Raw genomic sequence first — 15,647 nt, 5'->3', positions numbered from 1 at the left:
ATTTTTTTGTGGCATTGCACGGGAGGTATCAGCTGAGCTGTGAACCGTGTGCTTTTAAAGGACAGCTATAAAAATAAATTGCATTATGTACAGTTTGTGATTGACTAAAATCTATATTTTGGAAGCTCTTTTTTATCTTAAACCTTTTTGCATATTTCGTAGCAGCCTATCTTCTACCGTGTAAAGCAAATTTAAAATAACTTACATATTCACAGTGCTTTCTGTCACAGACTTGAACCTCATAGCACTAAACATATGCAAGTCACTATTCTCCATTGCTTCAACCAGGATTCCGTTTTGTGGCTCTATTGCACACATGCCACTATACCCGATTCCGATGGGAGACTCCCGATTTTCAAGCCAAAAATGGGGTTAAAATAAATTACATTCTCTCGAGTTTTCTTTGAAAAGTTCCCACTTCCCTGTCCTAAAATGTTGGCATGTATGCTATGGTTACAGACAAAGACCTCTGCAGTGCATCAATAGAGGTTTCGTAATGTACATAGTGCGTTTCCCTTAGATTAACATAACTTGTATGCATCTGTAATTTACGCTGTACGTTATATTATATGTAGTTACCTACCTGAAGGTGAAAGACTGAGAAAAGTTATAAAACATTTTGTCTGTTCAGCCACGCCTTTGACCAGCCGCCACACTCACTCACTCACCCCCCCCCCCCCCCCCCCGCCTCTATTCGCATAAGGTTCCCCTGCTTTTTATTTCATTCACTTTCACCACTGGCCCAGCAGGTGGCGGCAGGGAGCTTACATTTACCTGAAAAGACCTACATTAAGCTGCAGTCAGCACTCCGAACCATTCAAACAACCTTTTTGTGCTTGTGCAGGGACGCCGGAGCTGGCGAGGACGGGCACTGGAGCACCATACAAATGGCTCGCAGCAACACCCGCCGCGTCTGGTGTGTCGCCATCATAGGAGCCGTGGCCTGTTTCCTTCTGGGAGTCCTCATCGGTAAGTTAACAACTTCGCTGCTGTTTGCGTTTTCTTTACCCGCCGAATTCTAAAACTACATCCTAAAAACATATCCAGTTTTGGACTGAACGGGTACATAATTATGCTTTGGGAAATGTTAATACATTCTCTGGTTTGAATATTTTAGATGTCACTATCGCATCGAAGTGCACGTTGCACAGACGCACTCGTCCTGCATCCAGCAGGTGCTTTGTGTGCTCTTCCGCAAACTGGCTGCACCTGTTCGATGGCTGTATTGAGGCTTCTCTGACAGCACAGGCGTCTCAAGTCAAAGTGAGCAGTTTATCTCCTATGTTTTTTTTAACCTGCTCTTCAGCTGCAGGACTAGAACTAGGAGTTAAAACTCCATTGAAACCGGTCCAAATGTGTTCCCAAACCGGTTTCAGGCATTGGCTTCGGTACAGTATCACTTTGAATGCTGGGATTTTGTGAGGCGTTGAAAGAGAATGTCCCTGCTGCTGGCGAACACACTAGGAAGTGGCTACAGGTGTAAGGTTGCAAAAAAGAGTCGTGAGAAAAATAAAATACACCCACTCTTTGAAACATAGCACAGTGTGTGAGGCAAACGCGAAATGAACCCTTTCTAGGACTCCCACTGGAATTGTTCAGCAGAGCAAAGGTTCCCTTTTTCCTTTTCTCATTTCCATCTTCTTCTTTATTTCCGTTCTTCTTCGTTCTATCTAACCTCCTTTCCATTCTACTTTCTTTCCTTCTTTGCATTTTTGTTTCTCCCATCTTTCCAACACTTTCATTCCATTTGTCTCTACTTATTTTTCTTTGCACCTTTTATCCTCTCACTTTGGCGGAAATTAATTGGTTCCATTGCCAACCCTTAGCCGCCACCCCTCGCCTGTTTCATAGTTTATTCTTTCTTGCGGTTTTATTTATTTGCTTCTGTCTTATGACCTACGAGTCATAGATCAAAATTAAGACTTTCCGGATCCCTCCATTGGCACCCCCTGAAGCTGGTGCCTCTCTACTGCCTTGAGATACAAGATGACTCCATTTCACCAACCCCACGGTGATCCAGTCTTAGTTTTTCATTTAACAAGTTAAAATGTATTGTGCGAGCTGTAAATCAATCCTTTGTAGAAGAAAAGCCCGGGCACGCGTCATTCGCTTCTGGTGGCATGGGGTCATCGCCTCCAGACTATGGGCAGGATTTGCACTTGACATGTGGCCACTTGTCAGATGCGAGCAGCTGACGAGTTAATCAGTCCTTGGTTACATCAGTGTGTAATGTAAGCCACGAGTTCATGTGACTCAGCCTTTCATGCTTCTGAGGAGCAGAAGGAGATTACCTTAATTTGGGAGTATAGTAACATCTGCCATTTACAACGACTGCATATTTCTGGTATACAAGAAGCTAGCAATGTGTTTAGCTGTTTTCTTCAATGCTGACATGCGGTCTTCTTGGCCGTAGCAATGTTTGTGTGATTTGAGTTTCTGGTGACAGTGGTTCAGCTTCGTTGTTTGAGAGCAGGAGGTATTTTGTGGGTGTTTGGTTTTGACATTGTATTTTATTACATATGTAGATTGTTGTTCATACCACTTAACACCCCTCACCATCTGTTGAAAGCTCATAAGGAGACGGGTGGCACACTACACCGTACTGAGTGCTTGGTTGGAAGAAAATGTAATTGCATTGTGGCCGGCCTGTGTTGGAGTCAGTTTGGTGTCGCATATGATGAACAGTGCTGTGTTCTTATGCTGACATCTGTCACTGTGCTTAAGCTAGTAGGGATAGAATGCACAAGCTTTATATTAACTGATATATGGGCCCTTGTTACACAAACCGCACACTTTCCTTGTTTGCGCCATGGTGCACCTTTAGATGGGTGCGGCGTGCGTTAACAGGGAAAGTGAGCCCTATTAAAGAGAAGCCACTGCCTTCGGGGCACCCACAAATTTGTGCTGCCCTGGGGGCAGCACATTCAAGTGAAATACAAAGGGCCCGATTCCAATGTCGGGCGCACCGCAACCAACCAACTGTTGGTTGCGGTCAGCCTGGCATTGCAGTCTGCCCGCTGCACTATGGTGTAGCGGGCAGAGGGACCGTCCACGGCGCTTCTGACGGCCCACCATAATCCCCTTATGACGGCGGAGCCAGCCTCGGTTCCTCCATTGCGATAATGATGGCACTCCCCGACAGCCTTTTCATGTTGGGCTTTCCGACATGAAAAGGTTGTCGGAAAGTGTCTTTGGGGCCCCTAGCAGGACCCCTTTTTTCCCCTGGTCCTCTGCAATGGCGCCAGGGAACATCCTTGCACCGAGTGGTGTCTGCCATATGGTACAGGGATGTTTACAAACATCCATTTGTCAATGAAAACTTGTGCTACAGGCCTATGCCGCCCGCTGCACATGCATCCATTGACAAATGGATGTTTGCGACTGCCTTTGGGCAGTCGCATCGTAATACTGCAGTTGGAACCACCTACACAAGGTCGGGCGGTTACAGACCGCTACGGTGTAGGACAGATGTAAATTCACAGACATCATAATTAGGCCCTAAGTGGCTACTTCAAAGCTGCTCCGTGTTTCACTGTTTCACTGTGCAGGCAGCAACCCACCTACACTTAGAGGAGGGATTAGATATCCCTTTGCAGGCAGGTGCAGTGAGTGACTGCTCCCAACTGCAAGATGATGTGTGGGTGCTCCATGGGACCCCCTCTCCCTCCCCCAGTGGGCGCACTGACAGTGTGCCACCTTTTTGTGGTGCACTTTCAGCATGCCTCTTGACAGCTTCTTTGGCTTTGGATCGAAGTCCATAATACATTCCAGGCTCAGAGGCAAAGACATTCCCTCTTTGCCTGGGGTCATACCCCCATGCAAATAAGGGAATGCCCTCTTGAGGTAGCGCCTGCGCTACGTGTGCAATAGCGCTATCAGTATTACAGAAGGGGCCACATAATGTCTACGGCCCCTTCTGTAATTCCAAAGTGCCCGGGAGCGCACATGCCTGTTGAGCTCCTGGGGCACTTCCTGTAATACAGCCCTCGATTGGTAGGGATAGGATATATCTATAGCCTACATAGGAAAGCTTTTGTTGTCATGTGTGATGAGTAGCAGATTGTGCTTCTCGTATTGCTGCATCTTTTAGAATCTTTTAAATCTGGAGGGGAATAAACAAGAGAGATAGTTGTGGATGCAGTCATGCTTACCAACCAGGAGCGGGAATACGTTCTTGGGCCACTATGGTCCACATTCTAATGTCCTCCTTCCCTCTTCTTCTTTCTCTTCATTTTTTCTTCCTTCTCTCCTCCTTTTTTCCTCTTCACTACAGTCTGTTAATTGGTCATTACAAACCTTCATTATTCTTTTGGGAAGAGCCCTGTCTTTTTAGTTACTTTCGAATTCCAAGTACAACATTCATTTTATCTGTCCTAATGAAATTCTATAGTTTTTTTAGCTTGTAAGGAGGAGGTAATTCAGTGATGTGCTTCTTCTAGGGTTGGGGGGGGGGGTCAGTCAAGGTGCTTGTCTAGAATGGAGAGTCTTGTTGTTTGTGTGTCTGGAGCTTAACTTGGATGACGAATGAAACCTTCTCACTAATGTTCCTGTAGGCAATGCAGAGCATTTTGAAGGCAGAGCATTTGGCAATAAGGAGTCAATAAAGCACTTGGAATGCTGGCATGATGTGTTCCTATTGGTGAATGTACGAGCTTTAGTGTAGTGGTACTTCTTGACAAGAATAGCTGGCCCTTTGGTGAAGACCGTTTTATTTTAATTGAGAAAAGGATAAACGTGCATGGTGCTTCACAGCAAAGATGTGTCTAGGAGTTTGCATGGTGTATAAGGTGCTTGAGGGATTGTTGGGAGGTTTGTGTCCACAATCACTCCCAGATTTCTTCAGGTTATTTTGCTGGTGGGGGGTCCAGTTCTTGGTTCCAGATAGCTGAAGGTTTGTAGTTATTTCACTTTCCTTAGGATACAATCTCAGTTTTGTAAGAGTTCGGTCTAAGGTGGCTATTTTGCACCATTTGTTGATGGATCTGAGATAGTTATCAAGAACTAAAGAGACTAAATCCTTCCAGTTTTAGTTTAACATATGGGTCTACATCATACTTGTTGCATGTAAATGACTTGATCAGGCCCAGTAGCCAAGGGAGGTAGAAATTGTAAAGGAGTGGTAAGATAAATAACCCTTCAGGCCATGTCATCATGAACACGCCAAAGTAAACTATGAACTCTTTGTTCCTTGTTGGGACCTCATCCCTAAAGGGCAGGAGGAGTGGGTGGTCTGTACTGTGAAAGAAATATGTAGGATATTTCTTCTTGAGCAGGATGGATATCAAGTTGTTTTTGGAGGCAAGTTTATAGGGAGTTTCACAGGCAGCACTTTGCTTTCTGATGGTTTTGTGTGTGCTTCTTTCCAAATGAATATGGAAAATTGTCTGGTTGCTGCTATATATGAAGTATTGGCCAAGGGTATGTTGCCCAACAGCTTTTTCAATTCTTTTTGGCCTCTCTCCCTGTATATTTTGTGTGTAACATAAAATATTTTTAATTTGCTCCTCTTCCATGGGATCCGGTGGAGTTATTCTAGGGCAGATTTGGAGCATTTGCATTTATTTTTTTGCTAAGGACCACAGAGGTAATATTGCATTATTCCAGGTAAGATAGCACTACTGCTTTTGTTCCATTTAATGGCTTTTCTGATGGAGTTAACATATTTTTCTGAGCATGAGGGGTTGAACATGTCATAAGCCACCTCCTTGGATCCCAGGTGACTCCAATGGGACGGCGACGCTAGTTACCGAGACTTGCCCTCGGTTTACAGGAGGAGACACTGCTCTGGTTGCAAATTCCAGGGGTAAGGAGGGTGGGATGGAAATATGCTGTGGCTCGTCTACTCAACATCAACACTGCAGCAGGCATTCACACCAGTCTGATGAATGGCACCGGCAGATGGGATACCTAAAAACAAATAATACGGCTTTAGTTTATTATTAACTCTATCTCTTAAGGTATCGCCTCATGAAAGGTTTTCAAATTTCAACCAACCGTTAGTTTTGTTGTTTTGTCTTCATTTAGATTGTCCATAGAGGCTCTTTAATCAACATTTTCGAAATGGTAGTGAGTATGATTTCAGCATCAATCTCGCAAGCAAATTAGGACGGGGTTAGCTTCACCGTAGTCCTCTCTGGCAGAGCCCTGCCAGCAGTATGTACAAGTTGAGAAAAAACGTTGCTTACCTTTGTTTGCAGCAAGATGTTGCAACTGGGCTCAGTGCATAGTAAACTCAATAGAATCAACAAGGAGGGGAATGGTAGGGGCTTTTATAATGAAGTCCAGCATACATGCCCGAGAGACTATGTGTAAACAACGAGTATGCAGTTCCTATCAGAAAGAATATGACGGGTCATAACTGTAAGGTTGAAACCAATAAAACACAGGAGAGCAATCTCCTTGTTGGAAAAAGACCCTCACACACCTGACAAGTAGGTGTCTTGCTTCATCATCGGGCCTGCTCCTACTCGGGCCGGCGCTGCAATGCCCAATCAGGCGCCCGTGATGGGGCCTACTTCACGGAGATCTTTATTCCAAAGCCGACAGGTGAAGTGTGAGCAAGGGTCCTAGTGTAGGTGAATGTGAAGTGTAAAGTGAAGTTAAAATAGTCCAATCAAAATAATTTTAATGAGGTTGGCTATATCCCTAGTTAAAATAAAGAAAATCGCGTATAGTCACTCAATGATGTGCATTAATACGCTTAAAAAGAGGTCGACATGTTTCTTGCCCTACTATCAAATCGATGGCAATTCCTCAGGACCTATACGAGTACTACCTACACATTTTTTGGTGGTGGTCACCCAGCACAGCCAGTGTAAAGCGGCCACCTTTACAGCACCCTAAAAAATGTGGGGGTACCTTTGGTATCAACAAAGATTATCAAGTGTTAACCTGTAATATTAAAAACAGTTAGAACAGTCAGAAAACAAAGTAGTACAAACTTTTTTCAAAGATAGTCAATACTATTGGTTTCAAAATTAGTGACAGTGCATCAAACACATGCAAATGGCCCATGGGCAGTGACATGCTTGATGCATTCAAACTGTATTCAATCAATCTAAGAGCACTACGGTGATGAAGATTAAAATGATAAATTTTCGCAGTAGAGATAAAAATGGAAGGTCTAGCTGTTCCTAAATCAATAATACACAAACCACAAGAAAATCCTCACCCTCATTGAGTCTGTTCCGGGCCATAACAGTACCGGTCGCCGTCGACACTGAATTCTAGTGCCCTGATATATAGTAAAGTCATATTAGTTCTTGGGAACATACTGAAAAAGATCGGCAACGGTGATAAACCTCTAGATCGTGTTAGGTAAAGTGCCAAATGTATAAAACACCTTGGTAACAATCGAAGAAGTGAAAATCGCTATATGGTTGGACAGACACGTACATGGAGTTGGAGGGGACATAAGAGTTACTCCCACCCCTGTGAATGGTACAGAAAGCGCAGCGTGTCAGGAGGTGCGCAACAGGCGAAATTACCCGTGCGAACTGGTATGCTGCAACCAGCTAGTGGTATCATCATAATAAGTGGAAAATGCTTACTGTTATAGGAATCTCATGCCATGTTAGCGGGGAGTGCCGCGGACCTCGAAGTACGAGGGTGCTGATGCGTATAGTCGTGCCAATGATCACACGGTATTTTTTACTCACGGTTCCCTTAGTCGGATCACAGAGTTAATCCTACCCCAACGGTTCGGCCGGTCCACACGGTCTGGTCACCAGAGTGTAAAAACCCCGGTTCAAATGGGAGAGCAGAACGGGGGGGGGGGCTGGGGGGGGCGTTTCCCCAGGTCTTCCGGGTGGTTGTATGGAAAGCTAAAGCACCGAACATGAACGGCGCAATGATGAAAGGATAAACACGTGACCAAAACAGAGTCACTTGATCGGGGAAAGGACCACTCGTGAACTAGTGATCTGTATGGTGCGATCGCTATATATAATGGTTTGAAAGAGGTGACGGGGGACTGGAGAGCGTAGTTTACGATCAAACAAGTAGCCCCAATATAGTATATTTACAGGAAGGCATTAAACCCTCTAAGAACACAAGGGTAACAGTGGTGCAAAGAGGAAGTTATTAATATAACGCAATCAAAAGCGGAGCTAGAGGGGTCAATGATGCCGAGAATGTTATAAGAGGCATCTCATATATTAAAAACCACAGAGGTGGAAGTCAAGGATTGCTAACTGGTGTCAAAACCTACTGTTGGCAATGACCGAGCAAACGAGGGAGAAATTAGTATTTCGTCTAGGAGACAGCTTTTGTGAAAGACATATCGTCTGGAATAAATATAGTATAATATAATATATGAGATGCCTCTTATAACATTCTCGGCATCATTGACCCCTCTAGCTCCGCTTTTGATTCATAATATTGTTTCTTGTCGGAGACGGATCTATGGAATTTCAAGCACTGCGTGGTTTGTAAATCATGTTTCAATCTAGTCTTGAAATTGTGTGCTTATTTTAAGGCATAGTGTGTTATCCAAATTTTTTCTGATTTATTTTTTCCGATTTACTGTCACTGTTTATCTCTTTTAAAACAGAGTGTTGCCCAATTGCTTTGCAAAATACTTTTATGTCAGGTATATATTTTTTAAGCCTTGTGCGTTTAAAACGTTTGGGGTTACTGTTTATTTCTTTTAAAATGAAGCGCGTTGGTTAATTTTCTTTCGTTAACGTAGCGCTTGTGTATGTAAACACGGCTGTCAATCTTGGTATCTCCTCACATTTGCTGTGGATGTCACCACATCCAATCCTGACGTACTTCGATGACCTGTTTTAGAGATGGCAGAACCACTTCATATTTCATAGCGGACAGGCAGAAATAACCAGTCAAGAAGGCAGCGTCTATACGGCCTAACTGCAAGAGGTCAAAGCTTTGGTCTGTCTTCTCTCTTTTGTTCTGTTGTGTCACTTCCCGGTTCTGTCGCTGACCGCGGCCCCCGCAGGGGGCCACTCGGCGGTCGGCGCCTTAGTGGCCCCGGGGCCCCGGTCACCCCTCCCCACCCCCTCCCTACGGGGGGGGCGGGGACACCGACTGGAGCCCCCCCTCCGTTGTCAGGGCCGGAAGTGACGCGCAATGAGTTGTTATATAGCAAGTGTGCGGTCGTTCAAAGTTTGGTAAAGACCACGTAGAGCCCCAGGGCGTCAGGGCATTTTGACCGTGCAGCATTCGCAACGTTCAGAATAGGGCCGGTATTTGCACCAAAGTTTCCGGTTGGTTCCCACAGACTTGTCTGCCCCCAAGGTTATCCTCTAGGGGTAGAACTTGAGACTAAGGGGGCATTGCCTGCTTCGGCGGCACAAATAAGCGATAGCTACGCCGGGATGGAGTTACCATGCAGGTCCTGCCACCACTGGGTTCCCCCCAGGCGATGGGATCAATTTAGGTGGGACCTCGAAGTCTACGTTTCCTGGGAAGCTTCCAGCGGTAGGGCATTTAGCAACAGATAAGGTACCAGCGTGTGGGTATCAGATATCTGCTTTCCAGCAGCACCGTGCCCTGGGAGCACGCGCGTTGCCCTAACTCTGAGGCCCACCCAGAAGGGGGCCCGAGTAGCAAAACAAGTGAATAGGCTCCAGAGGCGAGCCTCCGGCCTTCAGCTGGGTGAAATCACCATCATTTGGAGATAGGCCCAGGTAAAATAGTGCTTTTCGTAATGCCTAGAGGACCATTGCGGCGGGTGGCACTCTCCACCGGAATCACTGGTCGCGTACTGCAGCTGCAGGAGACTGGGATCCTGGTTACGGACACTTTTACCGTTCTCAGGGGGCGCCGCCAGCCAGCATATGGGGGCTGCTGTCCCAATAACTGGGGTGTCAGCGGGGCAAACACAAGGGGACATTATGGTAATAGAACATTGGTCACGCCCAGGGTGCACTGAATCTCTACTTCAACGGAGCAGGAATTTGGCACCGCTGGGGATGCTCTGGGTTGTGGTGGGGGGCACCCCCCGCCACCCTCCTTCTGAGGAGCATGATGGGAAGGGCGTAGCAGGACTTAGTCAATCCTCAATGCGTGAACTTTACTGTCAGCGCGCAATGTTTAAGCCGGACAGATTCCCGAAGCTGGTATGCCTAGGGGGTTACATCACTGAGGGATCGGTAGGGACATAATTCCCAGAAGGAATAGGGGATGGTGGGCAGGGGCAGGAGTCGCCCCTTGCCCATGGTCACGCGCTGGCAGCGAGGAGCACTCCTGTGCTCCGGGTTTAGCAATCAGAGGGGCTGGCCAAAGGTTAAGTAAACCCCTTCTCGCCTTCATAGCCTAAGAGGGCAGGCCCAGAATTGTGAAGAGGGTAACCTGCCCGCATGGGGGGCGAATAGTTCTTGGCACATCTCCCCAGGCCCAATGGGTCCTTTATTTCAGCAGACCTTATTCCGATTAGGATAGCGTCTCGGGCCTTGGGGGCTTAGATGGGGCCATCTACAACACCAGGAGCTATAGCTCACTGGTAAGTCTTGGGTTCGAGTCCCGCAAACGCTGTCAAAGTGTCAGAAGTTGGCAAAATTTCAAACTCTTCTGTAACCAGGAGCCATAGCTCAATGGTAAGTCTTGTGCCTACGGTTGTAATGGTCTCACAGGACAAGGGTTTGAGTCCAGGAAACGCTGTCAAAGTGTCATAAGGTGGCAAAACTTCAGAATCATCTTTTGGGCCTGTGGATATAAGGGATCTCACAAGGTTTGAGTCCCGCTAGCGCTGTCACACTGTCATGAAGTGGCAGAATTTCAAACTCTTCCTTCTGCTAGGATGGTTCCCTTCCAGCTAGTCGCAGGAAGCCCTAGATAGGAGAGGTGGCAGGTAAGACTATAGCGGGTTGGTGGGGGGCCCTGGCTGCGACGGTGAGCCGCCTCCAGGGCTGTGGCGGAGTTACAGGGCGATCTGGAAGCAGGCCGGTACAAAGAGTACCTCTGCGCGGCACCAAGGGGGTGCCTGAGCCAAAACGAGGAGCCTCATGGGAGGTCCCGGAAGCCGTGTCGGCGCCCCGCTAGTCCTGCGGGCGGTTGTGGGCCTGAACAACCGGGGGCTTGCTATGTGACGCTCCGCCCCGAGAGGGGGGGCGTGAGTAGAATTACCAACGGCACGTGATCATAGAAAGAATCACCTGGAGGGCAGCACTTGCGGGCATCGCTCCCGCGCTGCCCGGCTCATCAGGCAGGCAGGCAGGCGACCCAGATGGTTGCCTGCCCTTGGATCGCCCGTAAGATAACCCACCCATTACATATCTTAGAATTATGTAATAAACCTGCAGCATTTGTTACCCACTTACAACTGTTTCTTGTGTGTCATTGGGTAACCTAATTTGGGGGAGGGGGGAAAGCGGGGTGCCCCTGGGGGTACTATGCCGACATCTTTCTTGATGGTTCAGATAGCAGCTGGCAGAGAAGTATTTTATCCTTTCCCAATCACTTAACTGCCGCAGTGGACTTTGTGACCTTGGAGCGCTGTATAGCAACAGCACCGACGTCGGTAGGAATGTTTGTGTTAAAACCTTCAATAATTTTAACAAATGATTTGCATGTTCCATTCAGCTAATCGTAGTAGGCGCATGCCCCTCCCAGTTTATTAACCGGACTTGCACATTGCCCTGGAATTATAGGGTCCTCTGCAGCAAATGTTTTATCCCACTGACCTTTCGTACTTGGATAAAAGCTTGTATTTTCTTTCCCTGTTGTGGATGTCTTTGATGTTTGCTGTCCTCCACTTACTCTGTTGTTGCTGCTTAGGTGCTAAGAAACGTAATTAATGAGTGTGAGTTTTCCATGGAGTTGCATCGTTCTGAAATATAACATACACTTTTTGTGAGGGTGAAAGGGTACATATGCTTGTGTGTTTTAGTATATTTATTTTCTAATGTGCACATTGGCAAAGGCCATCAAGTAGTGCTCCATTATTTGCATGTTCATTTTCAACACCAGTCTTGGGGCCCATTCACTGAAAAGTAGATCAGTGATTGTTTATGGAAACTCTGCGATGACCGCAAATCTGGTATGGACTGGTATAATTTAATTACTGTATTTACGTTTTGCTTGATTCGTCCGTCATCGGGGGCATATGTTACTTCTTATTCTGCCTCATATTTATTATTAAGTTTGATTTCTTATGCCATATTCCCACCTCTCTCATATGGCAAACTTCAGCACTACAAACCCAGTTTCTATCCCGTCACTTTTCAAAGTTTCCATCCCTCAAACCCACCCTCTCAGTCACCTCCTCTTCTTAGGATTTCTTCTGCATGCACAAAACCTCCCTTTTTGTAACTATGGCCTGCTCGCACCTTCTTTCTATCTTTCTCACACACTATTGCTGCTCCCGTCTCATGTTCAATAACTACTTCCTACACAAACTACCTATCCCTTTCATTCCTACTTTCTGCAGCTCTCACTACTATCTATTCAACATGTCACGCAATTCTACCACACAAATACACTACACAACTCCACACCACAAAATTGCACAACAAACAATTCCAAGACAACCGACATAATTCCACTCCCCACTACATACATCCACTACACTCCAAAACATAACACATAGGTAAAAAACATCATTTACAACGCCAATACCTTTAACTCTCACAAAAGAGACATATTGCATTGCAAATGCTTGTTTTAAAATTGAACAAGCATTCATATGTTGGCAGTCTAAAGGATGTTTTTGGAGGTGGTGTAAGTTTAGAACACAGTTTCTCATCTTTAAATGTAAGCTTACCTTGATAAAACAAACTACATGGGGAAAAACAAAACAGCTTTTGGTTAATTTTTGCCAAATCAGGCAGGGTCAAGGCACATCCAGTCAATCTATTGCTACACAGATAGTAGCTTGTATCACTTTGTTATCAATAAGCGAACAAAACCTCTTTTAAAAGGCCTAAGGGTCACTCAGTAAGAGAAAGCAGCATGGATTAGAAATATTTAACCCCTGAGAAATCTCTGTAAATAAACATTTTTCAAAGTACGCTCTTCACACTCAAGACTACGGTTTGTTCTGTTTCTTCCTGCTGCCCAACAGTAACCTGCTAGAAAAATAGCTTACAACTCTAACATTTAGGCGAGCAATGAAGATCCTACTATGCAGAAGAGGTGCTTACTTGCAGTAACCAATAAGGGAACAGGATGGGTATTGGAAAACAGATACATCACACATTTAACCACGAAAAAGAAGCATGTGTGGGGAGCTGCCAGTAGAGTATGTAATGGGATGGGGAAGCCCCAGGAGTCTTAGAGACAAGACACTTTTCTCAGCTTTCAATATACGCCTATGAAGCTGCATTTCGTTCTACATTTTATACATTTCACCCATTTCTTGTTCATCAGGTGCTGCTCATCATAAGGATAGACAGACAATGACTGTGATATTTCAATGCAAAGACGCTGAAAGGTTTACAATCCATTTTAGGATTCCTGAATTTGGGCAGAACATACATTTTGCAGAGAAAGTAAAACCTTTCTAAGACCTAATCAAACCTGATTTATCAGTCCAACATTGGACACAGGAACATACAGAAGTTCTCTGTTCCGTAAAAGCAGACATGATAGCCTCCAACACCTTTACACACGTGTAAATATCAAATCTCTCTCTCCCTCTCTCTCTCTCTCTCTCTCTCTCTCTCTCTCTCTCTCTCTCTCTCTCTCCCTCTAAATCTCTCTCTCTCTCTCTCTCTCTCTCTTTCGCACTCTGGTCGGTTTACATGCTAGCTATCTATTTCGGAGTTGGCATAGCCAATAGGTCTCGCTTTTGGGACCTTATAAGTGTTTTGCCATGCAACAGTTGATGTTCTTGCACCAGGGATATTGTGCTGCATAACTAAATACTTATAAGGTCCCAAAAGCGAGACCTATTGGCTATGCCAATGCTTGTTTCTTTTTTGTGGGTATGTTCCTTGGTCATCAGTAGCCTGTTTAATGAGTTGTACATCTTTGCAATACTGTTGAATCAGTTTTGCATTTATATCATCTGTTTTGTGGATGAGCCAAGTGGGTGATAGATACTATGTTATTAAAATTGAATTATTCTTCCTTTATGTATACAGCCATATATTTCAAACTAGCCAGGCCATTGGCAAGTTATTAAGTCAAGGCTGGTGCAAGAGCTTCTGTTTTTACAAAATTTGTTAAATAAATGATAACCTTTACAAATATCACCGCTGATAACACTGCAGAGTGAAAACCCTGATATTCAGCTCAGAATTAACCTGCAGTAAAAAGTGACCAACTTATCACTGACCGTGCTTAGTACTCTCAAGCTTGAGCTGGTTGCAAGCAATTCCCAGTGAATTCACCACCAATTCTGATCATGTGGACACTGCTTGTAAATGAAGAAATGTTGAAGATGAGAAAGTTATCCTGCAATCTTCGTCACTTAAATTATATTTCCTCCTCCCTGCACTTACATAATGATGTGATCAACCCTCTCCCGTGGTACCAGGAGACTAACCGATGCCAAATCAAATCTCTCCACTCCCCATGTCTTGCCCTCGGTTTCCAGATTTTACATTCGCACTTGGAGACAAAAGTATGAGGAGGACTACAACACATCCTATCACCACAAAGCAAAAAGAATTCAGGTCACAATACCTGGAGGATGGGAGAATTGTAAGGACTGAGACAAGCCAGGATAAGTGACGTAATGAAGATTATCCATACGTAATCAGCACATTTCCTCCTCAATCCTACCTCATCCCAGTTATACTCTTTGAGGATAAACCAAAGTGAAAAATCGTGACTCGGTTTTTAACCATAAAACACAAGACTCCAATGTAGTGCTATATTTTTCTATTAAAATAGACCTTTTACATTACTGGAGAATTTTAATAGGAAAAAACAAAGTCAGCCGCAAGAATTTTAGACCCAAAGTTCAATGATTTATGATTCATCAAATCCAAGTGGTAGTGTTTTCCAAACTATTCATGGACTGGCCAGGTTGCTGCTCGATCAATATCTCGGATAGAGGCACTTCCCTCTTCTGTACAGAAGGCTTCAGTTCTACAATTGGAGGTGGCATAGCTAGAGGTTAATGTATTTTGGAGGAACTGGGTGAAAGATCCTATAGTAGCCACTGATAAAACTTGTGGTGCCCCTTACAACGTATGGTTTTTATATATATTTTACATAACAATAATAGCACTTCTGTAATCGTGATTAAGCCAAAGATTTAAGTGAAATGATTTTGAATCTGCGGCAAACATCGCAATAAAGCAAATGTCACCCACTTTGGTGCTAAATGGCAACATTCGTGCAGATTCCATTATGTAGGGCCAGGCAAAAGGGGCATTCCAAAAGTGACATTTCCCATTTTTAATTCCATACGATATTTAGCTCCTCAGTATGTAACAAGCATTTGCAATGCAATCGGTCTCGCCTTTGGGACCTTATATGTATTTAGCTAGCTATGTAGCACATTAGACTGGGTGCTGAAACATCTACTGTTCTTTTAACATGGAGAGAAAGTAAGCACCAAACTGCGTGACACGCCAGGTATGAGAACGCATGGAGAGAAATATTGCCTTTCAGCGGGAAATGGTATAGTCCAAAACTCTGTTTCAATATAAAATCAGGGCCTTCAGGGGTCATATCCCTGAAAATACAAGATTTGAAAAAAATATTATTGTCTACGGGTGCTCGTGGAAGAAAATTTG

General features: G+C 44.9%; 1 protein-coding gene across 4 annotated transcripts in view; it reads left to right on the top strand.

Moving 5' to 3' along the window:
* The window catches only part of LOC146805832 (N-acetylated-alpha-linked acidic dipeptidase 2-like), a 768,743-nt gene that overhangs the window by 191,335 nt on the left and 561,761 nt on the right, over positions 1–15,647 (top strand). For all 4 annotated transcript variants that reach the window (XM_085623135.1, XM_085623133.1, XM_085623136.1 and 1 more), the window contains one exon: positions 845–969. In XM_085623135.1, coding sequence (XP_085479261.1) covers positions 845–969 — 125 coding nt within the window. The remainder of the gene's footprint in view (positions 1–844; positions 970–15,647) is intronic.

This window comes from Triturus cristatus, chromosome 8, assembly GCF_964204655.1.
Source record: "Triturus cristatus chromosome 8, aTriCri1.1, whole genome shotgun sequence".
Classification (NCBI taxonomy): Eukaryota; Metazoa; Chordata; class Amphibia; order Caudata; family Salamandridae; genus Triturus; species Triturus cristatus.
The sequence above is the reverse complement of the archived record's forward strand: the minus strand, read 5'-3'. Positions and strand labels throughout refer to the sequence as shown.